The sequence below is a fragment of the Penicillium canescens genome (assembly GCF_028828765.1).
Source record: "Penicillium canescens strain IBT 15451 chromosome Unknown utg000005l_segment0_segment0, whole genome shotgun sequence".
Lineage (NCBI taxonomy): Eukaryota > Fungi > Ascomycota > Eurotiomycetes > Eurotiales > Aspergillaceae > Penicillium > Penicillium canescens.
The window spans coordinates 1,736,299-1,764,278 of record NW_026703967.1 but is presented as its reverse complement, the minus strand read 5'-3'; the positions used below and the strand labels follow the sequence as shown (position 1 = coordinate 1,764,278).

At 50.3% G+C, this 27,980-nt stretch overlaps 11 protein-coding genes across 11 annotated transcripts; 6 read left to right on the top strand and 5 right to left on the bottom strand.

Moving 5' to 3' along the window:
* Positions 1-138: 138 nt before the first annotated feature.
* Positions 139-1,236, top strand: N7446_008254 (adenosine deaminase family protein; the record flags this gene model as incomplete). The annotated part of the gene is made up of 1 exon (XM_058516999.1): positions 139-1,236. One exon carries the CDS (start codon positions 139-141, stop codon positions 1,234-1,236), a length of 1,098 nt encoding a protein of 365 aa, XP_058370645.1.
* Positions 1,237-3,867: 2,631 nt separating this feature from the next.
* Positions 3,868-5,367, top strand: N7446_008253 (uncharacterized protein; the record flags this gene model as incomplete). The annotated part of the gene is made up of 2 exons (XM_058516998.1): positions 3,868-4,253; positions 4,314-5,367. The coding sequence occupies 2 exons, from the start codon at positions 3,868-3,870 to the stop codon at positions 5,365-5,367; spliced, it is 1,440 nt and encodes a 479-aa protein (XP_058370644.1).
* Positions 5,368-7,169: 1,802 nt separating this feature from the next.
* N7446_008252 (Zn(II)2Cys6 transcription factor) lies at positions 7,170-9,969 on the top strand (the record flags this gene model as incomplete). The annotated part of the gene is made up of 4 exons (XM_058516997.1): positions 7,170-7,555; positions 7,639-7,750; positions 7,811-8,550; positions 8,601-9,969. The coding sequence occupies 4 exons, from the start codon at positions 7,170-7,172 to the stop codon at positions 9,967-9,969; spliced, it is 2,607 nt and encodes an 868-aa protein (XP_058370643.1).
* Positions 9,970-10,773: 804 nt separating this feature from the next.
* N7446_008251 (uncharacterized protein) lies at positions 10,774-14,118 on the bottom strand (the record flags this gene model as incomplete). The annotated part of the gene is made up of 1 exon (XM_058516996.1): positions 10,774-14,118. One exon carries the CDS (start codon positions 14,116-14,118, stop codon positions 10,774-10,776), a length of 3,345 nt encoding a protein of 1,114 aa, XP_058370642.1.
* Positions 14,119-14,669: 551 nt separating this feature from the next.
* N7446_008250 (uncharacterized protein) lies at positions 14,670-15,273 on the bottom strand (the record flags this gene model as incomplete). Its single annotated transcript, XM_058516995.1, has 2 exons — positions 14,670-15,143; positions 15,202-15,273. The coding sequence occupies 2 exons, from the start codon at positions 15,271-15,273 to the stop codon at positions 14,670-14,672; spliced, it is 546 nt and encodes a 181-aa protein (XP_058370641.1).
* A 738-nt stretch (positions 15,274-16,011) lies between these two features.
* On the bottom strand, positions 16,012-18,317 carry N7446_008249 (kinetochore-associated Ndc80 complex subunit NDC80; the record flags this gene model as incomplete). Its single annotated transcript, XM_058516994.1, has 2 exons — positions 16,012-18,213; positions 18,270-18,317. The coding sequence occupies 2 exons, from the start codon at positions 18,315-18,317 to the stop codon at positions 16,012-16,014; spliced, it is 2,250 nt and encodes a 749-aa protein (XP_058370640.1).
* A 369-nt stretch (positions 18,318-18,686) lies between these two features.
* pex14 (putative peroxisomal membrane anchor protein (Pex14)) lies at positions 18,687-20,026 on the top strand (the record flags this gene model as incomplete). The annotated part of the gene is made up of 5 exons (XM_058516993.1): positions 18,687-18,719; positions 18,784-18,790; positions 18,841-19,093; positions 19,147-19,231; positions 19,283-20,026. 5 exons carry the CDS (start codon positions 18,687-18,689, stop codon positions 20,024-20,026), a joined length of 1,122 nt encoding a protein of 373 aa, XP_058370639.1.
* A 242-nt stretch (positions 20,027-20,268) lies between these two features.
* Positions 20,269-21,582, top strand: N7446_008247 (uncharacterized protein). Its single transcript, XM_058516992.1, has 3 exons — positions 20,269-20,684; positions 20,735-21,015; positions 21,076-21,582. Exons 1-3 carry the CDS (start codon positions 20,293-20,295, stop codon positions 21,507-21,509), a joined length of 1,107 nt encoding a protein of 368 aa, XP_058370638.1. The 5' UTR covers positions 20,269-20,292; the 3' UTR covers positions 21,510-21,582.
* A 211-nt stretch (positions 21,583-21,793) lies between these two features.
* N7446_008246 (DUF453 domain protein) lies at positions 21,794-23,020 on the top strand (the record flags this gene model as incomplete). The annotated part of the gene is made up of 1 exon (XM_058516991.1): positions 21,794-23,020. The coding sequence occupies one exon, from the start codon at positions 21,794-21,796 to the stop codon at positions 23,018-23,020; it is 1,227 nt and encodes a 408-aa protein (XP_058370637.1).
* Positions 23,021-23,178: 158 nt separating this feature from the next.
* Positions 23,179-25,718, bottom strand: N7446_008245 (uncharacterized protein; the record flags this gene model as incomplete). The annotated part of the gene is made up of 4 exons (XM_058516990.1): positions 23,179-24,457; positions 24,634-24,693; positions 24,741-25,648; positions 25,707-25,718. 4 exons carry the CDS (start codon positions 25,716-25,718, stop codon positions 23,179-23,181), a joined length of 2,259 nt encoding a protein of 752 aa, XP_058370636.1.
* A 907-nt stretch (positions 25,719-26,625) lies between these two features.
* On the bottom strand, positions 26,626-27,885 carry N7446_008244 (seipin; the record flags this gene model as incomplete). Its single annotated transcript, XM_058516989.1, has 4 exons — positions 26,626-26,983; positions 27,044-27,496; positions 27,574-27,758; positions 27,814-27,885. The coding sequence occupies 4 exons, from the start codon at positions 27,883-27,885 to the stop codon at positions 26,626-26,628; spliced, it is 1,068 nt and encodes a 355-aa protein (XP_058370635.1).
* Between the last annotated feature and the right edge of the window lie 95 nt (positions 27,886-27,980).

The window sequence follows — 27,980 nt, the reverse complement described above, 5'->3', positions numbered from 1 at the left end:
AACCTTGAATGTGCCTAGAGGAGCTCCTCCTTTAGTCACATCAGGTCTCCGACCTCGGCTCAATGCAATACGACTTGTATATCTAAACAACAACATACTCCAACTCCAAACGCAACCTAACCCAGCACGCGCACCACAATGAACAACCTACAAATAACCCCCTTCATAAAATCCCTCCCAAAAGTCGAACTTCACATCCACATAGAAGGAACCCTAACGCCAACCCTCCGCTGGACCCTAGCAGCCCGCAACAAAATTCCCCTCCCCTACAAAACCCTCTCAGACCTCAAAGCCTCCTACGCCATAACCCTCAACCACCGCCCCGAACTAAACGGCCGCCAACCAGGCATCCCGACCTTCCTAGAAGCCTACTTTGCAGGATGCGAAGTCCTCCGCACAGAGGCTGATTTCTACGATCTAGCCATGGCCTATCTACACCGCTGCGCAGAAATGAACGTCCGCTATACAGAGCCGTTCTTCGATATACAGGCGCATACGCGGCGCGGGGTTCCCGCATCTGCTGTTCTGGATGGGTATCTACGCGCTCAGCATGATGCCGTAGTGAAGTATGGGGTGCGATCACAGTGGATTTTGTGTTTCCTGCGCGACGAACCCGTTGAGAAGGGTCTTGCTGCTTATTGGGAGGCGAGGCCGTGGGCTGGGGGTTCTGTGCATGGTGGTAAGGGATTATTTCATGCTGTTGGGTTGGCGAGTAACGCGTACGAGCGGCCGCCTTTGCTTTTTGAGGAGGGGTTTGGGCTGGCGCGTGCGGATGGGTTGCATGTTACTATGCATTGTGATTTCGGGCAGAAGGATACACACGAACATGTTAGGCAGGCTATTTTTGAGGTTTGTGGTGGGAGGGGGGCGGAGCGAATTGATCATGGGTTGGATGCTTGGGATGAGGAGGGGTTGTGGAGGGGGTTGGTTGAGAGGGGGATTGGTTTGACCTTGTGTCCACATGCTTATCATCGTAGGACGGCGACGGAGGTTTTGTTTCCTAAGATTCGGGGGTTAGTGGAGGCTGGGGTTAAGATTTGTATTAATAGTGACGACCCGACGTTGATGCATGATGTTTGGATTGATGGTAATTTGCAGAAGGTTTATAGTTATTGCGGATTTGGGAAGAGGGAGATGGTGCAGCTTGTTAGGAATGCTGTTGATATGTGTTGGGCTGGGGGTGATGTTAAGAAGGCGATTCATTTGGAGTTGGATGGTGTTGATGTTTCTGAGTGACCTTTGCTTGAGACCTGATCTAGAGCTTGTAATTCTGGTGATATCTAACTTGCCAATGTTCTTAGCGTTGTATTTGGAATTGCAGAACGATGCCACATTCATTCGATTCTGCTTCAGCGCATCCAATGTGTGAGACGTGCTAGTGAGAATTCCATGGCTCAATATATTATGGAATATACATTAGAACATTGCTGGGATGGCCTGGGCCAGCTTGTCAAATTAGTCCACGCAATCAATATATATCATGGTGATATCATATCTATCCGAAGCAAGTTATGATATACATCAACGTTAAGACCTGCAAGCACATCATAATGAACTAAGCTTAAGGATCGCTGCCATCAAACCTTGGCGGCTAGACTCCGCTTTCCCCTCATTTGAACGAAATCCCGATATTGTTCTAGAATCCTTGACGAGGGGAGACGAGCCGGGGAACAGAACGCTACCCTATCGGACCATGTTTACCAACATAGGAAGGTTTAAGTTAGAGTCGCCTTGCGCTATTGTTGATGCTAAAATCGGCTCAAACTGAGGGGGGCGCATCTAGTGAAACGCCCCATCCAATCCACATAAATGATCTACATGCAAGTCGCACGACCTTACAGGGGTTATTCCTTGTCTTAGATACGGTTAGTCACCTATCTTTGTATAATTCAAGGTTACGGGTAAGTTCCAAGCGAGGCCATGCAAGGTTTGGATATTGATTTGTTATGATCGAGGCTCATGCGCGGTCGCAGTCTTATTGGTAGATCTAGAGTCGGGGGTGTTGGTTTGTCCGTTGTTTAGATAACTTAACTATATCTGGGGGCGAGAAACGGGATCTATGGGTGTAGCGATGATTCGCTGGCCTCCCCAGAGAATAAAGCATGGGGACTGTTACATACTGCTCGCGAAAAATGTACCCAGTTATGTTTAAAGAGTGGACATCTTGTGTTGCATTTGTGGAGATGCGGAGAATTCCCGCGCGTTTGCATACTGTAGGTACCGTATAAGGTCTCATCTGTGCATAACTAGATCGCAGTGGGAAATGAGCAGATGCAGCCACCAGATAATCTTAATCCTTTCGGCCGTACATGTAACAATGGGCTGGCCATTCCCATGGTTAAGGTTCCCACTGCTTCGGGTCAGAGTGGTAGATGTAATGAAAACGGAGATCAATAAACGTGACGGGGCGAGGATTCCGGGCAGGGATGTCAAAGAATGACCCCCTCTATAGGCTTGCATCGCAATGCTCGTACCCGATCCCTGGATGCCAAGCTCAGAGAGGTATGGTGTAGGATTAGTACTAAAGTATGGCAAAAGCCATCGACAAGGTTGCGGGAGATATGTCATAACCACGTCGAAGTATGGGAACCGAAGTGCTAAACTACATAGGGAGCATAGGGGATTATCATGATTTATGGCATCACCACTCTCCAGGCAGATATATCCAAACCTATAAGTGTACGTAACGAATAGAGAGGGGCAAAGGTTGTCTCAGCCTTTGACATCGGTGGCGATACTTCTGTTCCTTTTCTCCCCGACACGCTAATGTGGGTATCCATTACTAGCGCATACACCCGATTACGCTGGCTCTGATTGATCGCTGGGCCGTGCTCCACTCCTTTTTTTTTTTTTTCACTTGTAAACGGCTGCGCTAGAAGCTGTTTGGGTCTCGGTGTTTCCGGCATCCTGACTTTGCTTTACTACATGCATAACGTGAGTGTGATGTTTGATATTTTATAAAATGACTTGTCAGGTAGTTGGATAGTGACTTGTACAAATGCATTAGATCTATCAAGCGGTCAGGGTATGCAACCGGTCACCTAGCAACCACTTGACAGATCGAATGCACAATCTACTGTACACATATGCATCCCAGCACCTAGCCCCGTCCAATGTGCCGACACACACACAATCCACCAATCAGAGGATCGGCAGGTCTTATTATTATTCAGATCGTGAGCTATGATTAGCCGAGTTCGATGCATGGGAAAACTGATGGAGACAACGCTGGAGCCGGAGCACAAAATATGGACCGGACCAGGTTATAGAGCACATGGCCTGATCCACCTACCTGTTGCCCGGTATGCACTAAGACCGAGGATGGAATGGAAGAACTATGGATTTTCATGCTAAGGCCAGCTACGGACTAGTGGAATGACCGGTCCACTCTTTTGTTTTCTTTTAAATAGGGCATATCACAAACATTGAATGTATCGATAGAACGTATAGGGTACAAGTATAGTAGAGTATAACTGACATATGGAAGATGGAAGTAAACAGTATAGATATAAAGTATAGAGTAGTATAGAGTAGACGTATCGAGCGTTCTCTCCAAAATAAGAGAGCCTGAAGCCCCACACATCCATTTATGTAAATTACCGTGACAATACATGACCATTTATTTTTCTTTCCACTTTTTTCCCAATTTTCCATTCCTCAGGTTGACCTTTTTGCCTTCACAGCTTCTTGTCGCATGGTGATCTCCCTCCTCTGTATTCCACCCCCCCTTTCTCCCTATATTATTACTTCTTATTTTGTTTATTATATCCCTGTTTTTTATTATAACCCTTATTCTCTACACTTTTGTGTCTTACTCTCCTTCCTTTTGATACCTTTGTTCTCTCCTTTTGCCATCACTCCCTCACAATGCCATACAACACACGTCGAAAGTCACTATCCCTTCCATCCCTAGGCATCCAGTTGCCAAATTCTTCCCGTCGCTCTCCCTCTATCTCCAAATCGCACGATGAGCCCTTGTCAAAAAAGGCTAAGAGATCGCACGGTTCAACTTCAATATCGCCCGAGCCATCCGACAAGTTCTTGATCGCGCGCGCTGGGAGACATGGAGCATTTGAGCATACGCCGCCTCCCTCACCTTTAGATGGAATCGTGGCACCCAAGATCGACACAGAAGGGATTAGTGATGATATCGTGGTCGCTGTAATTGATCAGTTGGAGAAAACGGGGAATCGTCCTCATCTTGTGAAGGAGCTCGCCGCCGTCCTCGTTGCGCTAAATGCGAATGTCGCCAAGTATGTATCCTATCCACCTTTGGGGAATTTCTGACACTTTCTAACATGTCTTGTCTTTAGTTCTGCCAATCCCGCCGCCCTCCTCTCGTCGCGGTTGGCTGCCTATATGAAGCGTCCTTGGACCGCTCTTGCGCCTTGCCCTATCGCCAAGGAACTTATCTTAATTCACCCTCGCAAAGTGTACTACTATCTTACTACGTTCCCTCACCAGCCTATTCCCGAGACTGATGATCTGGTATCTGCCGTAGATGGCAAGCAAATCACACCCAGTGTATCAAGTCTCGAGGATGAGGAAGACGCCGTGGTGCGGCAACGTAGCCCTAGTCCAGAAGTGGACTTATCGTCTCCCGATTTTGGAGAGGATGTGGATCTGAACAGCCCCGCTAGTCATGCCGGTTCTTCCGATCACTTCCCGGATGCTAGCAACCTCAGTCGTCTCATGCACTCAAACCGCGCGGCTTCACCGCCCCTGGAGGGCGATGAGAAGGAATTTACTCAGACCGCCAGTGCCGTGCGTGAGCGCGCCTCTGAAGAGAAAGCCAGCGAGTCGAGTCGTAGCCAGTCCATTCTCTCTGAAAGCCTGAGTGCCATGGGAGACCGCGAGAGGAGCACTGAATCACCGGTGAACGGTGGCTCTATATCTCCCTCCCTCCACGGTGACGGGATGTCTGAAGAAGAGTATAGTGACTACTTCTCGCACATGCCCGCCGACCAAATGGCCCAGGATTTGGATGAAGCTGCTGCAACCGCGCTGTTTGGCACCTCGCCCTCACCCTCTCTCACATCGGTTGCATCGTCGGTTTCGTCTGGTACGAGCATGATCGATGCCCGTGTTGATGGGGATGACCTAGCTGCTCTTCAGATTGCTCTACCGGAGGATCCGGATGCCGCGCCTGTTTCTACTCTTAAGCGCTCGCTTGACATGTTGAACAGTGGTCTTCCAGACGTCGATCTTAAGATGTCTGATTTGACAGAGTCGCACGAGAGGCTCACCCTGACTCCTCGGCCTATTTCCTCCAAGCCATCGGAGCCTGTCTTCGATTCTTGGAGAGAATTGCAAAATCCGGAGATGGTGGAAGTTGATGAGCTCGATGAGATGTTTGGCGAAATCTAAACCCTCGTGCCTCTAATATGCTTCCTCCTATCCTCTTTCATCTCCACTCTTGGCTGGACTGAGATCTGCCATATTACCCCTCCCTTTATTCGCTCTGCTTGTACATGTCTCCTTGGCGCGTGTGCCCCCTACCTTTTTCGCTAATTCCTATTTCTACTGTACATATACATACGCTCTGTTTTTGTTTTTGTTTCGCCCTGGATGGGTAGAATGGGAGTCTTGGGAAACTTCAGAGGGACTGGCTTAACCAAAAGTATCAAAATCGCAACATCTTACATACTTCAGTGACTATATTTCCTCTGCCGGATGGGGGTCTCCTATTCCAGATGCCGCGGCTTTAATGAGGACCTCAGAGTCAGGCTCACCGAGTAAATTTCAGTCCAGACTTCGTGAGCTGCTCAGAGTCAATCACGTGATAGATCAGTAGGGTGATTGCTTACTGATTACTCAGAGACTGATCAGAGGCATCTATTGAGCACTCAGTCTACCTTCAAGCTGCTGGCTATGGTCCCAAGTATCTCAGTCGGTAAATCGAGAATAGAAACCTATGGGGTATTATTAACAATTGGAGGCTATTAAGGATGAGCAGTTACGCGTAGCATACTTTTAGTACTCGATTCTAGTCTGTCGAAAGATATGAAGGAAAGGCTTTTAAGGAAAGTATGCTGGTTGAAGTCGAGTAATACTGCGCATAATATGGAGGTAGCACGAAGTGATGCACCGGTGGTGATGAGTGGTGTAGAATTGCAACTTACGGCGACCTTGGGAGGTTGTCAGTCTGATATTCACCGTATATTTAAATTCAACCCCTTCGGTTGAATAAGGGTCAAGAGTCATCCTATATACCTCGCACCATTCTTTCCAACGCCTAGATATGTATCCAATCTAGAATGACACCCCATTTCTGGCACTCTAGGTAGGTATCTCCGGTGCCTATAGAAATATGAGCTTATTGGCGCGAGCGGTGGCTTTACCGTTAAATTCTATCAGCTTTGTCACCAGAACAGAATGCTTATTAAATTGCTTGGCACTGATAGCTATCTATAGCCTGATTAGGAGATCATTGGGGTAGTAGAATTAGTGTTCCCATGAGCATGTCGTATGACTAATATACTAATTGGCTAATCAAATAACAAGCTCTATTATGGCGCAATAGATTTAGCAGTCTTAGTAGGATGAATAGGTATAGTAAATGACGCCCGTGCTATTCTGATGGGATACTTGGGGCAATTTTGTGAGGAAGGATGGCACGTGAAAGGGGCTAGCGTAGTGCATTTTAGTGGGGTAGGATTAGTACTTGGGTCAGACTGCTTAGGGCGTGCTCAGTTCTGCTTAGTGAGCAAAAGCAGCAAGGTCTGAGCACTAAATCGGAAGAGGAACGCCAAGAAGTGTCAAAACCGCAACATTTTGCATACTTCAGTCCAATTTTATGCTTTATCTCACCAATCTCCAATTTGGGTTCTGACGTGACTCAGCAGCACTAGACTTAATCAAGTAATAAGTGGGGATGTCATCCTGATCCCTCATCCCGCCAGTCAGCGTTCATTGACTTCATTCGCCTTTGCAATCTTTTTTAGTCCATTTGAATCACGACTTAACAGCAACTTGCTATCCTAATGGATCTCTCCATAAAGACATAGCACTGACGTCACCCACCGGCCTCGCATAGGTAAATACAAGCCTATCATTGGCCGCAACTCCAAACTGAACCGCATATTATCGCATCGGGATCGCTATCTTGATAACACTCGTTAACCTCGCTATCGGATACACTCTCTTTAGCCTACAAAGGTGCCGCTACCATGACCATCAAAGAAGCACCCGAGCCACAGTCCTGCGAGGGTATCCCTGTGCAAAGCGAACCCTCCGCTCAGCATCCCGAAGCAAACAATACCCTCGCCACATCCATCCCTCCTTCCCTCACAGATACGGCCTCGACACTAGGCGTCCAAAGGACACACGCAACACCAGTATTACAGCCCGCCAAGCTCTCCGCGCAGACAAAAGTTGCGATTCCTCGCCAGCGATCGGGAATTGCCCCGCGCTATAATCGACGGGTTCCGCGGGCTTGTGAATCGTGCCGACAGCGCAAGACGAAATGCAGTGGCGATACCCCTGTCTGTCGACAATGTCGGGAGTTAAGAGCTACGTGCAATTATCCGCAGGGTTGGAGGGAGAGGACAAAAAAGTAGGTATATCTGCGTTGATACATATTTCTTTTATTTCGCGTTGATGTGGCGGGCTGTATGCTGACGATTGATGGTACAACAGACAAGTGGAAAAGCTCTCGGAAAAAGCGCAAGAATATGAGCTCATGCTGAAGGAGCTGGGGACTGTTGTTGAGGCTCGTGCCGCGGACCGGATTAGGAGCTTGCTGGACAAGGTTGGTTTCTTTCTGCCTGCACTGCAATCAATGATCTGTCGCTAACATCATCGACCGCAGCATGTTCAGGAGGGAGAGTCGTCTTCCCATACTTCCCAGTCACAATCAGCAACGCCTCAGGATGAGGTGGCTCCAGAAAATGATGAACCCTCTTCGCCTTCATCGATTGGATCTCTTGAAGCGATTGACCGAGTAGAAGAGGACCATAACCGTTCGGAAAATACCAGAGCGACTGGGTATATGGGGAAGAACTCTGAACTTACCTGGATGCAACGCCTACAGAGAGAGGCAGACCAACGCGCCCAAGGTTTTCCAGGTAGTCTGGAGCCTGGCGTGGATCGAAAAGCTGACGAGCAATTATCCCTCCACGCGGTTAACTATCATCTCGACGATATGGATATCTCCGTACCTGGGCCAGTGCAGTTATACGCCATGCCTTCTCGTGAAGTAGCAGATCATCTGTTTGATTGCTATTTGACGACTGTGCACCCTTTCTACCCCATTATCAACAGACCCCTCTTCCAGGCGCAGTACCGGACATTCTTCGAAAGTACTGCTCGGCCCGGTGACAAGTGGCTTGCTATTTTGAATATGATCTTTGCCATTGGAGCTAAACACTCTCAACTCATCGATGCACCGTGGCGTGCAGGAGAAGATGATAAGGATCATTTGATGTATCTGACCAGAGCTAGGATTCTCAGTATGAATGGGGATGTCCTGTTCAGTCATCCTGATCTCCAGCAAGTACAAGTGGAGGGCTTGATTGCCTTTTACCTTCTTGCATCTGATCAAATCAATCGGTGAGTTTATTTACCTTGTTTATTCTAGCAGACACTTACAATTTGCATAGTGCTTGGAGAATCTCAGCTTTGGCAGTGCGGTCTGCTATCACCCTTGGAATCAACATGAAGAGCAGTAGTCCAACTACACCAGACCTTTCGAAAGAAGCTCGCTACCGAGTATGGTGGTGTTTATACACATTTGAACACATGCTAGGTATTATGACTGGCCGGTCAACTTGTATTCAAGATGGAGTGTGCACCTCACCTTTCCCTGTTCCATTTGAGGAGGATCAATTGCACGAGCCGGCCGCTGTGGAAATACTTACCAACACGACTCTACGAGACGAACGTATAAACAACGTTGTGGCAAGTGTGTGGATCAGGCAGATGCCGCTCAACCCAGCGAATGGCAAGGAAGCTGCCAACCACTCACGAGCACGAGATACCGCATGGCTTAAGAACCTGCCTCTCAGCTACGGACTATGCTATCTCTACTACTGCGATTTGGCAGTTGTCGTGCAAGAAATCGTTAACAAAGTCTATTCAGTAGACTGCATGATGGTTCCATGGGCACACATCGAGAACCGCATTGGAGAACTCAGATCCCGAACCGAGATGTGGCAAGCCAGTCTCCCATCGGGTCTTGATTTCACACAGAAGGGAGAAGATAGCCCCGACGTGCTTCGGTGCAAGCTGGCATTGGCGCTCCATTACTACAGCGGACGAATTACCCTCGGCCGTCCCTGTCTCTGCCGACGTGATGCAAGCTCGAAAGACAAATCAGGCAAATCTACGTTTAGCCACGAGATGGCTGTGATAACCCTCCAGTCTGCATGCCAGATGCTCGACCTCATCCCCGACGAACCAGATCCCCTGCAACTGTACCGGATTTGTCCATGGTGGTGCATACTACACTATCTCATGCAAGCAGCAACTGTCCTCCTCCTCGAGCTGTCATTCGGTGTCGTCCACATGCCAGAAGAAGAACAAAATTTTATCTCCCTCTCCAAAAAGGCCACCCGCTGGCTCTTCGCAATGTCAAAACAAAGCATCGCCTCAGGACGCGCATGGCAGCTCTGTGATTTAAGTCTCCGCAAACTGGCCCAGGGCATGAAATATGATGTCAGCGACATGCCTTCATACCCATACCCCTCAGAAGACATAACCGTTGCCGGTACTGGGCCCCAGGTGACCGGCCTGTCCGGTCCTAATTCTGTCCAGGATTATTGGGGTCCCCAGCTGGAACAACTTCCAAACTCTGACTCGCAGGGAACACCCGGTCAGGATCACTACTACCCCAACATGTCTTCTGCGGATCTGTTGTCTTCGTTGGCGGCTGAGACTCAGGATTCATATTTCCCTTATGACCCTATCAGCGGCGAATTCATGCGGTCTTTCTTCCCGCATGCTAGCGAGAATGACTGGACACAGAACTGATTTCTACCAACACGAATGAATATCTATGATGTGGATATGATATTTAAAAGAAACACCAACACCAACACGAACAAAAGCCACACATGCGCATGATTCTCTGCGTACCTTCTTCTTCACTTTAACGGCCTTTGCTGCTTTTCTTCTCCGCTTCTTATTCTACTTCGTCTTTGCATCCACGTCATCTCATTGCCGCCTCATCTTTAATGCCTTTTTTATTATCTTTCTTTCTTTCGCCTTATTTTCCACATTTTCTCCCCAAAACACACAATACCTATGCTCTTTCTGCATGTTAATTCGATTTGGATAAAATGGAAGGACTACACAATATTCAGGCTAGGGGTGGCGTTTCAAGGACACGAATATTGAACCTGGATTTCGAACTGGGAAATTGGGAGGCTTTGAGAAGCTTTTTTTTGTTGTATACCTGGGCATCAAGAGCAGGACTCGATGGCTTCCTTTGGTTTGGGTTGTTAAGGTTGGAGTTCGGATTAGGTTTCATATGGATATGCTGGATATGCTTGGTGTTTTTGGAATGATCTGTTCTCATTTACTCATATTTACGACTGAATCAGACTGGCATTTCTGAAGTTATTGACCTATTCCATTGATCATGATCCCAATGTTAGTAAGTCGTGGTACAATATCTACATGTCCCTATGTACCCAAACCAGCGAAGAACTAATATGTTTATTATACCCAAAGGGGGAAAAATAATGAGGAAAAAAGTTTATATACATTTGAAGAATATTTTTTACTTTAGATAAAAATACAAATAGCCCAAGCCAGTAGGTCAAGGTCAAGTCTCTAAGTGCGACGGTTTCGAGCCTCTTTCGACTCTGGCACGTCAGTAGCCAAGTGCAGAGGCCAGGACGACTCCATCCAAGGATCCTCAAAATTCTTCTTCACTCTCGTTCGGACATTATTGCCCGTGGCCGTGGCCATGAGGCGACGTTTCTGCATACGGCGCAGATGGCCAGGGATCTCAATGTCGAGCTGGTCTTCTGGGAGGCCGTAGAGGAGGAAGGATCTGAGACAGTGATCGAGGATGGATTCGAGTTCTGTTATCGGTGGTTTGCCGTGGGGATATTGGCTGAGTTTGGCGGATTGAGGGGTGGGTTTGTAGGTGATGGAAGGGTCGAAGATTTGGGTGATGTCGTCTGCGGTTAAATCCTCATGCTGATCGGACTTGGGCGCGGGGACGTTTTGTTTTATTTGTTGTTCTTGGCGATGTCGGTTGGGGAGGGATTGTGACTCTTCTGCGTATTCTCGGACGGCGGCACGTGCCAAGATCCGAACGGTTGTCATGTCCGCTACGGTGGCGTGAGTTTGGATCTGGCGTTGCCATGCTGGGTCGAAATTTGGGTCGCCGTATCTGTGGTCTCGCTCGTGGCTGTAGAGTAGCCGGGAGACACCACCTGGACGCTGAAGGCGCCTTCGGGGTGAGACCCAGTCGACACACCATTTGTCCCAGAATTTCTTTCCGAAGACGGCCCCGTGCCTCTCCACGATGGCGGCGAAGAGTACGTGGAAGGACGAAGGAGGAATCATCTCGATTTTCATCGCGGAAATGATACCCGGGTGTGTTTTCACGTCCTTGAGGATGCGCGGCATAATTCCTGGGATGGTTGACAAGACACGGTGCATTCGATAAAGCACTCGATCCTGGTAGCTTACTGACTGGGGAAATTTGCCTTGACGTTCACGTTTGTTGACCTTGAACTCGCCGCGGAAAATGCGGAGGAAGAGGTCTGTGGCGCGATCCAACTGTTTTGTATCTGCCGGGGTGAAGGTGCCATCATGCTTCTTTTGCTCAATGGCTCCATCAAGTCGAATGATTTCGGCTGACAGCGCGATTATATTGCTATAGGCCCAAGATTTTAGATGATAATCGGTCATGAATGTGAGCATTAGTATCACACGGTCCCAATTATGGCGTGCGATATGGAAGTTGATTAGGGCTTTGATGGTGTTGACAGTGAGCGGTGTCTTGAGGGCTTGTATAACATCAGTAGCAAGCTCAGCATTATTTGAGGCAGCCGCGAATCGTAGAAGAGATGGTGCAACGGCTTGGTCTTGATATAAATGTCGTGGAATGGGAGGACCGTCCATGTCGGTAGGCTGGATCAGTTGATTGCCGAATTCATAGGCCCCAGTTGTCGTAACTAGGTCAAGTATATTGGCCAGGGTGACCTTCGATACCTGCGGGACAGACGTTTCGTAAACGCCCTGAGGAACAGTGCGCGTGGAATCAAAGAACGAGTAATCATCGTCGTTGGCTTGGCCAAGTTCTTCAAAGAATGTTTCAATGTGGCGTGTCTTGCTTGCATCGATGATGTTTTGAAGCCAAGCATATTCGTGAAAAAGGCGTCCACTTTGTCGGTCTCGGGCATAACAGTTGAGATTGAACTCGATCAGGCCAACTATGGCGGCCGTTTCATCGTAAAACTGTAACGGCTTTTTCTCTTCTAGCCGACGTGCTTCATCTGACGCACTGCCTGTCCAAGGAGGAACCACATTGTTATTGGACCGTAAGAGTGCCTCGAACGCAACGGGGTCAGTCCATGGATAGAAACACCCTGCTTCCATAACTCGCACAATGTGCCAGTTGCTGACCATGTTGGTTGGTCTGAGTTCATCAACAGCGCCGGGAGGATCGATAAGTGATGTCAGAGGAGCTGATAGTTTGTCGAGCTCCTTAGGAAGATATCCATTTTCTCCCAGTCCTTGATAAGCCCTATTTGCCAAGCCATTCCGCAGCGATACAAGCACTTCCGTGCTGATGGTTCGCTTTCCAAGTCCGTTGAAAGGTGGCTTTTGACGACCTGTGAACGTTTGAGACGCCCTGTCCTGACCAGGCCGGCGCCAGGACTGCTCGACGCTGAGATTGGTCTGTTGGACTGCATTGAGATCCTTTAATAGCGGTACCCAGCTCTCGGCCTTCCATGCTTGGTCACCCGATCTTTTTAACATTCGATTCACGATCAGAGCTCCCTCCTTGGAATGTCCATGTTCCACACAGCACCACAAAATGAGCTCTAGCCAGATCTCGGGGCCTAACTCTCGAATGCCCATCTTGAAAGGTAGAAACGGCGATTTCTCACCCGCATCGGCTGCTGCCGCAGCCACCTGGGCTTCGTGCTCATGCCACGCTGCGTCAGTCAGAACGCTCATGATGGAACTCGATAGGTAGTGCAGGGCGGGTGGCCGGAACGCAACCTGGCTAGCATCTGGTGTTGGATATTTATATACTCTGTCAGAGATCAAGCCTGCGTGGTGGAGACGTGCAAGAATCCGAAAAACGCAGGACATTGCAAGCTTAGACTCCTCAGGCGTGCTGTCTGCAGCCGCTAAAACCAAAGAACCGAGATTGGAGAGTACTTCGGCTAAGATCTTCTCTCCAAAGAACCTCGCCTTCGGTTCCACGGTCATTTCATCGAGAGAAAGTTTGTCTGCTGAGAGAGGCTTAATCCGACACCATTTGAACCGGGATCTTTCGCGTGTTCCTTGTGAGAGTTTGCTGAGAGTGGCGTTTTCGTCAACGGGGACTTCCAAGGTGCTCGGGTCATCTGGATCGACTCTGTCCCAGTCGCGGACTCCAGGAAGCGGTCTGGCCCAATCGAGGAAAGGTGCGGGATGACGGGGGGTCATATGAGGAGCCACCAATTCATAGGTATCGATCAAGCGGTTCAAGATGGCGTGCACTGTAGACCACTGTTTCATATTGGATCCAAGGTGTACAAGAAGCTCATATTGGTAATGAGCCCTTGCGTCCCAGAGACATCCCATCAATGCGTGTGCTTGTTCTATGTAGGGTTCATGGTCACTGATAGGTGGAAGCTTCCCGGACTGACCAGCAGGCTTGGGAACTTGTGTCGAAACATATCGCTCAAGCAATGGCATCCAATTGTTGATGTTCTTCTTCGCGCTATTCTTCAGGGCAGGGTGTGCAATATCGTCATAGCTGCGCATGAACTCGAGTTCTTCGGGGTAATTGACCTTTCTGTCCTGCTTGCTCCGTTCCTGAATATATCTGCCCCATGACGGTCGAGAAAAAGGAGCGACAGATCGACGGGGGATGTACGGAAGGCGTAGAATAGCTGGCCGACGACCGAATGGCAGGATACGGCCGGGGTGCAAGCACCTGCTCATGATACCGCAACGAGCCTCGAAGGCGCCGGTATGGGTTTCACGATCTCGATGCGTACGGGATTGGTGTGATACATGTCGATTCGATCATAGGTGGGACATGTCGTAGTCTTCATAAAGACATGCCAATAATAACAAAATTGTAAAAGCCCGCACAGACGAGGCGCGATTGAGATTGCAAAAAAGAGCAAATAGTCTTGTCGCGCTCAAGAATTTCCGCGATCTGAGATGGCTGAGTCAGCTCCGGGCTGTGGACCAATCAGAGGCCGCATAATTCGGAGATGAACTATGAGAAGAACATAACATTCAGCCTGTTTTCTGCAATGTCAAGCATTGTGTTCTTCATTATACCATATAGAGAACAACAAGTATCCCATACATTGTTGGGTCATATTGCTACGTGTACAATTGTTCACAAATTACAGGTCTACAAGGACGAACAAAGAATTGGGGTCAACAACATCCTTTTCTCTATAACTGATCCAGCAGCCACAGAAAAACACAGAACTGATCTATCTCTCATTCTACAGCGAAGGAACTGCAAGGTGCAGAGTCTACAGCCAAATAGGGCGCATCTGGCGGGCGTGGAGGCGCTGGAAGCCTTCCTGCTCACCAGATCCCTCACGCTGACCAGGAGCAGCCGAAGGAGTCGGGGCCCCAGACGGGAGGGCAGTGAAGGACCCCGCACCATCGAAGCTGGCGCTGGGCTGGGGCTCGCCACCCTGGGAAACACTGGGAGCGCCGGTGGGACGAGGACCCCTCGGGAAACCAGAAGGCATGCCGCCGGGGACGCCACTGGGAACGCCGCTGGGCTGCTGCCCTCCCTGGACCTGGTGGTGGTCAGAGGGGAAGCCAGAGGGGAAGCCGCCCTGGCCACCGAATCCACCGAATCCACCGAATCCGCCAGATGGGAAGCTGCTAGGTGCAGTACCAGAGGGGATGGTGCCGGAGGGGGCAGTGCCAGAGGGAATAGCGCCAGAGGGAGCGGGTTGCTCAGTACGGCTGCCGGAATCGGCCTGGTCAACGTGCTGGGGAGACAGGGTCAGCAAAGAACGAGAGTCGAGCTTCAACTATGTATAGACTTACAGGAAGCTTCCAGGCCATAGCGGAAGGGGCCATGAAGAGGGCGGCAACGCCGAAGACGGTGGTGAACTTCATATTGAAATGTTGAATGTTGGACTGCTGAACACAAATGTGAAAGTGTAAAAGAATGGATGCTTAATAGCAATGTAAAGAAAGATCTGAAGCTGGTGAAAAGAAGGGAGGTGCACAGCACTGCTGGTCAAAAGAAAATCACATGGAGGTGGTTGTAGCTACTTATATACCCCTTGGTCAGACTGATGGATCAAGCCATGGAAGGCTGACGAAACATCCAGTGTTCCGGGTTCATCATCGGGAGTGAGGAGAGGCGCTCTGCAGGTGGTAAGTCTCCTGCAAGACTCATCCCATGCCGAAAAAGGTCAATCAAGAACACTCTGGGAGAAACAGCCCTATCATCACCTTAGGGCATATTAGAGTGGGATGCAGTAGACGGTCTGGAATTCCCGAGCATGGCTCAAAGCGCCGTGTTTCAAACGATTGAAGAGCCAGATGAAACAGACAAATGACAGCTCTCCACCGGGTGTACACGTCGCTCCTGTCGATCGATCCACCCCTGCATCAGGTTGACGAAGATGGCGGTATGGAGGCTGGGGATTGGATGAAGCACAATTAGAGGCGCAATAGAAAACACGCTACTTCTAAGCGTCGGCCCATAGAACCTAAATCCAGCCCCAGAGAACCCGTTTCCTACAGAACTAGTCGGTGCATTGCGCGTCCTTTTCGCCAAGACATGAATTGTTCGGGGTATTTGTACAAATCAAATTAAACACCAATCGTTAATCGTCAGAACGGACTTCATAGCTCCTCCTCAGGGGCCTCTTCGCCTCCAAGCTCCTGTTCCACCTCATCCACAACAAAGCTTTCATAGTCTTCTAGGCCCTTTTGAACATGGACCTTGAAGCGAATCACATCGTTGAGCATATTCTCCACGTTGGTATGCAATTCCTCCCGAAGAGAATTGGCCCGAAGCGTCAGTTGTTCGTACTCGATGTTGGTGTTCATCTCACGCTGCTCCATCAATTGGACACTATCACTGAGTGTAGCGCGCATCTTCGCAAGTTCCTTCTCCATCTTCTCAATTTGAGCATCAGAGGCCAGCTTCTGAGTAGTGGTGATTTCCTTGGTGCGTTCGAATTCCTCCTCTGCCGCCCGGCGCCGGTGTTCCAGGGCCTCGACTTCACTTCGCTTCTCATCCATAGCCTCCTTGATATTGTCAAGTAGATTGCGCCGCTCAAGATCATCATCGATCCCCTGCTTGCGCCGTTCATTAATCTCCTTCCGAAGAGACTGTAGAGTGTTTCGCACAGCACCCCGGAGGTCCAGACTGAGCAGATGCGCTGGGTGGTAGCCAGTGAAAGGTTCCGCCAGTAGACGATCCCCCTCGGGAGAAATGCGGCTGGGCGGGCCGCCAATCTGGCTCGCGGAGAAATTGTTCTCATTAATGTTCAAGCTGAGCTCATAGTCTTGACCCTTGGCATTCTCAGCACTGGAAGGGATTAGGCTTGTCTGGTAGCCAAGCGTGTTGTAGGCTTTGACGATCTGTTCCAGGTCTTCCAATTTCTGGCTGGCTTCGGCTTCCTTCTCCATGACACGTGCATGCGCTTCTTCTAAACGAGCCATGGTGTCTTCCAAGCTCTTTTGAAGACGTTCTCGCTCCGAGTTCATGCGGTCGATATCCTGAATGGTGATACCCTGGCGGTCGACACTAGCCTGAAGATCGGCGCGTTCTGCTTCAGATGTCTGGAGCTCGACGTCGGTTTTCTGGATCTCCGCGTCGAGGAATTTAATACGGGTCTCGTACTTTTCGATTTTCCCCCTGACATTCTGGTTGTAGTCTTCAAACTTCCGCTTGTCATCCTCTAGAATGCGGAAGTGCTGTTCCAATTTGGCCATATCAGGGGAGTTCTTCTCCACCTCTTTGATCTGGTCACGAAGAGCCCGGTTCTCTGCCTCCAAAGCCTCCATCTCCTGCACATAGCGCTCATTGCCATGAGCAAACTCTTGAGACATGGCTTCGACATGCGGAATCAATCGTTTTTCTGCGGTGTCATCATCCTCATCTTCACCACCCTGCAGCCAATCGTGGTAGGCGTGCGTTAGGAAACGGAAGATAATGCGATCACCTGTAACATCAACACCCGCATCGGCGCAGGCATCATCATACTCGCCAGACGAATAGCGATCCATCATCTGTGCCAATTGCATCAACCAGTGTAGCATTCCAAGGAATGTTGACCAGTTCTGGCCGCCAACGGCTGCAATTTGCGACTTGGTGATGCCCTTCTCGTAGGGATACCGCAATTGCTTCAAAATGGGTGGTACCTCGGCATCCATGCTCTTTTGAAATTTGTATCCGGGGTCAATGCGATGATACAACCACTGGAAGATGTAGTTGAAATCCTTTTGGGTCGGTGAGCGTAGAGTGTTTTGTCCCAAAGAATGCTTCATCTCCAACTCGAATCCATGTAGTGTCAAGTATTCCAACAGCTCCTGGCCAATTCGCGCCTGGAATGATCGGTCTCTGAGCGGACGTGGGTCTCTGGGAACACCAGCCACGGTTGGGACCTGTGTGAAGAACGACTGATGACCCATTGGGCCTCCTCCTGTCGAAGGTCGCGAGAAGACACTGCTTCGGCGCTGTGGGTTCTGAGGCGTGTTTGTGGAAATGGCTCCCGGCGCGTAGCTTTGTCGACCAGCACTGGCTCCAGCAAACATGTTACTTGATCCCGGCGCATAGCTCTGTCGGCCGCTGGCTCCAGCGAACATGCTACTCGACACGGATCGGCGAACGGACGAAAGACCAGCATCAGCGCCATAGCCTCCACCCGTTGACGTGCGCGTAAAATTAGGTTGTTGAGGCCGGCCAGCAGAGCCCACCAGAGAGGCTCGGTAGTTCTGAGAGGTGTACGGGGGGTTTTGGAATCCAATAGAGCTTCCACGCTTCATCGCCGATGCGGGCTGGGGAATGGCGGAGAAGTTCTGCACACTCCCGAGGGTCTTAATCATAGATTTAGTTAGTTCGAGACTATGCGCCGAATGGATGGGGCTCATACCTCTCGGGGTGGACGCTTAATACTGAACAGCCCAGTGTCTTGCGACATCTTGGAAAGCAAGCCCTAAAGGTGGCAACACGCGCGTGGCCTTTGAGATAATAAGCAGACTTATGCTATAAACAAGTATTCACAAACCAAGGAGGTCGCGACACTGAATGTGAAGGAGGAGGGTTTTGATATGGTGGTTGGCAAGCACGAGGGATTTGGGCAAAGAGACGTAAACAATGCGTGCCACTTTCGCTATAGGCAGGCGGTGTACGTCACTCTGGAACAATGGTTTATCCGTGAATCACGAGACGCCGGTCTGGGGAAGCTTGGCGTGGCGCGAGTTCCGAGGTCCAAACGGCGATTGCCGATGTGAGCAACTCTCCCTTAACTCCTCCTCCTGCACTTCACTGATAGTCGACATCCATCATCATGGCTCCTCGTGAGGAGCTGATTGCCTCAGCTGTAAGTCGCCGACTATGCTAAGTCTTATCATCCGCTTTCGGGAATGCTGCTAACCCTCCGCTAGATTACCTGTATGAACCACCCGACACACCTTGATGCGTTAATCGCTAACTTCATCTAGTTCTACAGGACCCCTCGGTGGCATCGTCGCCAATTGAGAAGCGAGTCTCATTCCTTCAATCTAAGAACTTGACCCAAGAGGAGGTCGACATTGCCTTATCGCGAGTGGGCGAGGACCCATCTGCCGCGGCCGCAGCCACAGCTGCATCATCCCCGGCGTCCAACTATTCTTCACAGCAGGTTGCCTACCGGCAACCGCCACCTCCTCAAGGCTATGGATATCCCCCATATAACCAATGGCAACCGCCTCCCGAGTATGTTCTATCATCGATTGTCGCATGGTACTTGACACTAATCACATGAAAAGGCCACCCAAGAGAGATTGGCGCGATTGGTTTATTATGGCGACAGTGATGGGCGGAGTCGGTTATGGATTGTATTTTGTCACAAAGGTTCGACCCTCCCCTCGTAGTAGATGGTGGGTGGTACTGACCGCAATGCAGCGTTATATCTCACCTTTAATCGCCCCACCGACCCCTCCCCAGCTGGAGCAAGACAAGGAGAACATTGATGAACAATTTTCGCGCGCATTTACTCTAATTGAACAACTCTCAACCGACACTGCCGCCCTGAAGTCCGCTGAAGAAGCCCGAACCGAGCGCCTCGATAGCGCTCTCAAGGATGTGGAGACTCTTGTCGCTGATCTCAAGAACTCGTCCCGCCGGAGGGATGATGAAACTCGTCGCATCAGCGATGAGGTAAAGTCATTGAAGGATGCTATTCCCAAGGCCCTCGAGGGTGCTCGGGAAGGCAATGAGAACCGATTGAAGGACCTCGGAACCGAGCTCAAGAGCTTGAAGGTCTTGCTGGGCAACCGTCTTGGCGGTAGCGGAGCTACTCCCGTTGCTGGCAGGACTGTTGGATCAACTCCTATCCCCACTGCTCCTCGCCAGACTCCGGAGGAGACTCCCGCCAGCTCCACTACCCCCGCTCCCTCCAACGGTCTCGCTGCCACTGTGACTTCGGCCGAACAAGAACCTACTCAGGCCGCTGCCCCTGCTACCCCGGCTGCGCCCAGCCCAAGCCCCAACAACCCCCTCTCCAAGCTTGGTCGGTCTGCCTCTATCCCAGCTTGGCAAATGGCCGCAGCCAACCGGTCCAAGGCCAACTCGGAATCGAGTGCGCCTTCTACCCCGGCTGAGGCGGCTGCTAACCCCAGCCAGGAGCAGGCTGCTCCTCCCAGCTAAAGCTGATATGATTGTGTTGGATTGAGTTGTATACCTCTTCGCTTAGATGTATTTACCACAATAAGACCTTTTACGTAAATGTACATGTTTCTGAGACGAGTCAAACAGGTAACTTCACCAGAACAGGATCACGCAAATGAATGCCGCAATATACGTAGATGGGACCTTTATAGTTGAAGCCCTGGTATCGGACCGATAAGCTGACCGACCCGCCTTTATCACCCCGAACAAATTCCTCCAACGTCACATCGATCAACCACCAAGCAATGCCCTCACCAACTCGCTCATCGCATGGAGCAGAGTCTCCCTCGGCGCCCAGCTCAAGCCGCCATCACCGCAGCCGTCACAGCCATTCACACCGCCACCGACCCAGAGACAGCTCGCGCTCGCGCTCTCCGCACCGATCAGACCGACACAGATCAGACCGTCATCGCCGACATGGCCAAGATAAAGAACGCGGACGCAACGAACGACATCGCAGAGACACTCCCGCGCAACCCGTAGTCCTCCCACTCCAAGCGCGCGAGCTTTCCCGACGCGACTTAGAAGCATACAAGCCAATGTTCGGCATGTATCTAGATATCCAGAAAGGAAAATTTATCGAGGATATGGACGAGGAAGAGGTCAAGGGAAGATGGAAGAGCTTTGTGCAAAAATGGTAGGTTATAAGGGTGTTACATGTTTGTTGCGCTTTCGCTGACATTACAGGAACCGTGGAGAACTCGCTGAGGGATGGTATGATCCTGCTACACTCGAACGGGCGCGTCAGAGTGTAGAGGAACGGGCACCTGCTGGCCCTCTAGGCCAGCGTGATTCGCCTGATTATGCGCAGGGTGAGCGAGAGGGCGGTGATGTCCCGCGGGATGAGCCAGAAGACGATGAAGACGACGACGAGTACGGGCCTGCACTTCCGCGCGCTGGATCGGGAAGAAGCGGTGCGCATTTGGGACCTACGATCCCGAATATGCAAGATCTCGAGCTGAAAAGAGGTAGGCTTTTTTACTCCAGCCAATGTTCGTTCGCCAACATACGGTACTAACACTCTCAAGAATCTGCCATTGAAGATGCACAAGCTGCCCGTGGCGAATCACGCGAACAATATCAGGCAGAAATGCGTTCGCACAAAGCTGCAACGCGTCATCTTGAAGATGAGATTGCGCCGCGGGCTGAGGCCGGTACTCGGGAACGGCAGCTAGAGAAGCGCCGGGAAGTTGCTGCAAGCAATCGCGCATTTGCAAGTCAGCGAGGTGGCTCGCCAGAGGCTGCTCCGGAGGAAGACCTCATGGGCGGAGACAATGACTTGTCTGCGTTGAAACGCGAGAAGGAGAACAACCAGCGCAAGAAGAACGAGCGCGAGATCCGGAGGGAGGAGATCCTTCGTGCTCGTCAAGCGGAGCGAGAGGAGCGGATAGAGCAGTATCGACAGAAGGAGTCGGAAACCATGAGTTTCTTGCAGGCTCTTGCGAAGCAGCGATATGGCTAGGATAGAGAAAGGACGGGGAGGATATATGGACACTATCTATGTCAAAATACCCAATACGACTTGTATACTTTCCCACAGCTTTCAGTATATAATTGGCACTCCTTCGCTCAAATCCAATATATAAACCTTTATATGCATACCCCAGAACCCCAGACCCTATCTCGGCACATCCGATAACCGCCAACAGAACCGATCCCACTCCGCTCTTCGGCCGGAGCAATCCCGCCCCCGAGTATTTAGATCAACATCCAACCCCAATATCAATATCAAACAACATACCCGAAATGTTCAAACAACCACTATGCAAAGTCCTATACCGGACTCCCCTAACGAAGCCAACACCGGGATACCAACGGCCCCTCCAAACCAAAAAGCAACACTCCCTCCCAGCAGCCTACTACCGCGGTGGTACCTCACGCGCAGTATTCTTCAAAAAAGAAGACCTCCCCACCTCAAAAGAAGACTGGCCCCCAATCTTCCGCAATGTAATCGGCAGTCCAGACCCCTACGGCCGCCAGCTGGACGGGCTCGGCGGTGGGATATCCAGTCTATCGAAGGTGTGCGTGGTAGGCGCGCCGACGCATGAAGATGCCGACGTCGATTATACATTCGTTTCTCTCGGGATCAAGAATTCCGATGTCGATTACTCAAGTAATTGTGGTAATATGATTAGTGCTGTTGGTCCGTTTGCTGTTGATGCGCGGTTGTTTCCTGTGCTGGGTGAGAGTGAGAGTGACAGTGACTCGGTGGAGGTACGCATTCATAATACGAATACTGGCAAGATTATTCGGTCTTCGTTCCCCGTTGTTGGGGGTGAGGCTGCTGCTAGTGGTGACTTTGCTATTGATGGCGTTGCTGGTACGGCTGCCCGTGTGCAATTGGATTTTGTTAATCCTGCTGGGTCTGTTACGGGGGCTTTGCTGCCTACTGGGAATGTGACGGATGTATTTGACGGGATCACAGCTACGTGTATTGATGTTGGGAATCCGTGTGTTTTTGTGCGGGCGTCTGATCTTGGTGTGGATGGGAATTTGACTCCCGATGAGATTGCTGCTCATTCGGATTTGCTACCGCGTTTGGATTCTATTCGGCGGCAGGCGGGCGTTAACATGGGTATTGCGGGTGAGGTTTCGAGTGTGCCCGGCAGTGTGCCTAAGATTTGTATAGTGGCGGCGCCCTCTGCTACGGATGCTCGGGATGTGGAGCAGAAGCAGACATCTGCTGATGTTGATCTTCTTGCTCGTGCTCTTTCTGTAGGGCAGCCGCATAAGGCTGTCCCTATTACTGTTGCTTTGGCTCTTGCTGCTGCTGCTCGTGTACCTGGGAGTACAGTTGCTGGGGTTGTGGATAAGGATCCTGTTGACAGGGCTGGTATTACGATTGGTCATGCCAGTGGGAATCTGCTGGTGGGCGCTGATTTTGATGCTGACGGAGCCTTGACTTCTGCTACGGTCTTTCGTACAGCCCGTCGTCTGTTCGAGGGGAAGATATATTGGAAGAATGATTCTTGAGCAAATATTCGAAGTGTCCAAGTGAGGGTAGGGTTAGGGTTACCTTGTATAATAGAACCAAAAATGGGATTACAACTATTAAAGGACACAATTATATGACCAAATCAAACTTTTATTTTGTACACAAAGTGGTATATCATCATATATCAAACCCCAGTCTAAGCCTTTCTCCCCAGATCAAGATCAGCCACCAACTTCAAATCACCATTACCACCCTCACCAAGCCCAAAGAAAGGCTTAACAGCAATATCAACCATCTCCTCGAACAACCTCCCAACAACAGCCTCCTTAAGATCCTCACCAGTCTGTGCGAAATCCGGGAACGCATTAAGCTCTAACAACCAAGCAGATCCATCACTATCAACAAGGAAATCAACACCAAAGAGCTCAAAGGCATTAGGCAGGGTCTGAAAATGAATCATCATGCCCCGAGCCGCCGCCTCAAATACCTCCCCGGTCACAGCGCAGATCTGGTCGAAGATCTTCTCTTTCCAGTCATCAGAGAGACATGGAACATGGTGGTCGAGATCCCAGAAGCGGCGCACGCTACCTTCATTAGAGCTACCGCCCTCCTGGAAACAAGTGTTGGTAAGATGGCGAGCAAGGTCGGCGACGTCGTCTTCTTCTTCATGCGGGGCGCAGTAGGCCTTTGCAGCGAAGAGGGCGAGCATCTCCTTGAAAACGTAGACTTTCAGAGAGCCGCAGGCGAGGACGTAGGTTCGGATATGGAACTTGCGGTTGGAGGACGATGGGAGGAGGAGTGGAGGGTCGATGTAGGGCTGGACGAGGAAATGACGGAGCTGCGAGGTGACGACGCCTGTGTCGTGAGCGCCGCTGGCATCCTCGTCCTCGTCATCTTCATCCTTCTCGGACCCGGACTCGTCGTCAGAGGGGTCTTCCCACTCTTCGAAGATCTCGCGGAGTTGGTCTTCGCTGTTGAAGATGCGGATTCCCTGTCCACGATCACTCATGCCGGGCTTAAGGATCCACCATTCCTTTTCGGAGTCTGGCCGTTCTGCATTCTTGGCGAGGCTGTCGTTCAGCTCGTATGCTTCGAGAAGGGCATCATCGAGGAATTCGGCATAATCCAATTCGAAGTCGAACGCCGGTTTGAAGTGCTTCCGTAGCACGCTGTCAGGGTGCTTTGAGATCCAATTGGCTACCGTGTTCGATAGGTAGTGCTTTCGGATCAAAGCTTTGCGGATGATGTATGCATTTGCGAGGGATGTCGAGGGTCTGGAGATGATGTGTTCGAATTCGAGGCGCTCATACTCGCGGTACTGGAAAAGCGGTGCAGATCTCTCTGGGAGGTCATCCAGAGACGAGACTCGCTTGCACGCACTTCCCAGGCGACGGGTAATCGCACGTTCGATCATTTCTTGCACGTAGGAGTCATCGCAGTCGATGATGGAGTATAGCGAAGGCTGTTTATCCGATCTACAGAATGTCCATCTATCAGAAAAAAGGCCATGTACTCGAAAAAAAAAATGCAATCAAATCAAAGGGGCAGGGGATATCTATCAGCTAAACCAGATATTGAAAGTGTATGCAACATGTACATCGGATAGAACCCTTCATACCATGCCACTATCGCGCGCTAAATCTCCACTCACAGTTTGATCTCCCCAGAAATTCCGAGGGTATGCATGAAATTGGCCTTGAGAGGTGTGACACTGCAACAGTTAGTCGATGATTCAGAGTATGATTGGGCTCAACAAACCTGGTCATCTGCTCCTTAACCGCCCAGCCATCATTGCCAGGTTCGCTTTCTTCAACGCTGCGGTACACATCTTGGAAGCTCGGCGCCCACGTAAAGTGCTTGTGTTTAAGTGTTTGTCCAGTAGCAGACGTGTCACTGGTGCTGACACTCTGACCAGGTGTCTTCCCTGTCACCTCGCCTTCGTTACGCAACTGTTTCTCTTGAAGATCGGGGTCATCGGCGGATGTAGGCTCAGCAGCCTGGAAACAACTTCCAGAGGTCCATCTGTTGTCCAGCATATTGGTGTAAAGAACTTTGTTCTCACTCACGCCGGGCTCCAGAGGGACATTGACGCTGTACAGATCCACGCCATTCGCCCAGTTGGCGCATAGATACTCAATCAACTTGACCGAATGGCGCGATGCCTCTGCGATGATAATAGGATCGTGGTTGCGGGAGCTGAAAGCGTAAGACAGAGCGATTGAGCGCTTTCCACAGCAGGCGCCTTCCATGGCTGCGCCAATGGTTCCACTAGACAATGCGAATAGTGCGGTGGTGTTGCGCCCATAGTTGGGACCGGAGACAATGACGTCGATGGGACCGCGCTCCTGGAAGTAGTGATAGAGACCGATCTGTACACAGCTTGCCGGGGTCGAGTCGATCAGAACCCATTCGTCACCTCCGTCATTTGGTTCACCATTACTGCCTCGGGGCAGGTGGTGCGTTGTGCCATCTTCATGGTGGAGGGTACCCGGCCGGAAATAAGTAGGCTTGACGGATGCACCGACAATATGCGCTTTACCGATCCATGAACGCTGCTGGTGTGGAAGAACGACTGAGACGGTGTGGCCGGCGGCTTGGAGCGAATGGACGAGCGAATGCACGTACGGCGAGGACTGGTTTGACGGAGGACCGTCGTCGTTGGTAACCTAGACGATGTGAGCTTTGGATTATATGCGCAACAGCATACAGAGACTCTGTACTTACTAGGATATGCATTGAGTGCGTGGTTGAGTGAAGAATGGTGGGGGAAGAAAGTTCACCCCGCTTTGCCCGGCGGATTTTCGCAACCACGTCAGTCTCATACTTCGGCATACTAGCACTACCAACACTCTTAAAACTGTCCAAAGGGAAACTGTGAGAGACATTCTGGTACTTACATCTAAAGACTCTAATACACTAGCATGACTCGCTACTTTAACAAGCATCGGATACTCTTGTCAGACAAAGTATACCCGTATCCCCTTCTTTTCATGTAGCCAAATCGGCAAGGCGAACAAGCTACTAAATACTGGTAAAGGCTATGAAACATCTTAAAATAACGAATGTTCCTGTGTGATATGCAACTGCTCATAGATATAAAGATGCCTCTCTGTCTCTTTCCTTTCTATACACTTCCTACTCATGCTCTCATACTATGGCGCCATCTCACAACAGATGAGACAAATGGCTTAAACTCTTGGCACATTCTTTCCTGATTCTGTGTGATCTCCCATGATTAATTATATGACTATACCATTTCCATGGTGATTCATGGAGAAGGGCCATTCAGCTTCATCGCATTGTTTTGAGCTCAAAAGTCTCCGTTAATACATCATGCAGGGACATGAAGCTAAGTTCTGGAGCTCGATGACCAAGAGACTGACCACGGGAGTCAAATTTGAACTTTGTCTCAAATGGAGACAGAATGGAACAATGCTTCCGACGCGAAGTGGACAGTGAGAAGTACAATGAAGCCGTCGATGAAGTCCACATCAATCAAGATCAGGTTGCTTCCACATTTCACCATTCAAAATGCCGAAAGCAAGTGCTGCGCGAGGGAATAACACCGCCATGTCCTTTGCTTTTGACACTAGTTGCTCAAGGCCAGCACAAATAATATAGCCAAAATACAATTTGATTTCGTTCAATCTGCTTGCAGAGTCAAATGACTTCGCCGTCTCTGTAGTCCACGAGCTTCTGCACTTTCAAGCCCAGATCCCATACCAGCTTCATCACCCTCGGCCGGGTAACTATGAACCAAGCTACTTTCCGGCTCCTCCTCCTTTTTGACACTGAAAGACTCACCCGAGGAACTATCACCATCAGACTCATCCTTGACAAGACCCTGTGGTTCCCCCTTAATCTCAGTCTTGGGTGTCGTAGCAGGTTGCAAAACCCATGTCAAGGCCAGCCATGTCAGGCTAGCAGAGCCCACCGAGACAAACCAGAACAACGAGGTGAAAACAACGAACGAAGTAATCTTCCACCGGTACATGAGCCATCTATAAAAACGTCAGTCATGCCAGTAGCAGAAGCAAAATAAACAGAACAAAGAAACACACCTCAACCCCGCAAGCCTGGCCCGAAACTCCACCTTAGCCAGATATACCTGCATTTTCAAATCACTCTGAATCTCAAGCCTCAAACTCTGCGGTAGATTCTGCGCACCCCTCGCAAACTCAAGATCTTCCATCATTCCCACCTCCAAAACTTCTGACTCGCGCCTCCAGCCAACAACATAAAACGGCAACCGCGCCGTCCGCCGCGCAACATCCACAAGCGGTGAAATGTAAGTCAAAAGCGCAGGCCGACGTGCATGCGCTATAGGCGCATTCGCGGCAACAGGTAAGACTGCGGATGCAGGGCGGGAAGAGTAAAGTGTAAGATCCAACATGAAGTTGCCCGTATCGAGATTCGAAGGCGTGCGCGGGAGCTCGAGCGTTACGGTCACGTCGTAGGGCTGTAGGGCTACAAATTCTGAGTCGAAGGTTGCTGTTCCCCAGGGGTTTCCATTGCTGTTATAGGGATGGTCATGTCAGTAATGTGATCTATATTATAGTGTATCTGGCCATGCGGGGGACTGGGGCCCTACCCGAATTGGAGGTGGACTTCACGCTCGAGACCGACTGTGGGGATGAAATTGAAGTAGAAAATCCCATATGCAATTGCCGAGATTCCAATTAGGAGGGTTGTTGCGCCCATGAATAGTAATGCGTTTAGGTATAGGCGTAGAGCGGACTTGGATACCAGCGCGCGTAACGGCGCGAGGACCGCGTCCTGGGGGGTTGTTAGTTGGGTTTGGATTTGTTGGGAGATCAGCTGTGAGATTTACTATTATGATGGCTCTGGTTGAAGATGGACTGTCATATTCCGACTCGTCGTCTGTGAATTCTGAGTCTGCCATTGTGGGGGACTGAGGTGTTGTAGAGACGAGGTGCTTTGCGGTCTGTTATCGCTGCCGAGGTCCCAACGTCACTCCTTTTAAGCCCTACAGATAAC

Coding starts and splice junctions, on each gene's coding strand:
- N7446_008247 (XM_058516992.1), top strand. CDS start 20,293: ATGCCCTCACCAACTCGCTCATCGCATGGAGCAGAGTCTCCCTCGGCG. Junction 20,685..20,734: donor AAGAGCTTTGTGCAAAAATG/GTAGGTTATAAG, acceptor CTGACATTACAG/GAACCGTGGAGAACTCGCTG. Junction 21,016..21,075: donor AGATCTCGAGCTGAAAAGAG/GTAGGCTTTTTT, acceptor AACACTCTCAAG/AATCTGCCATTGAAGATGCA.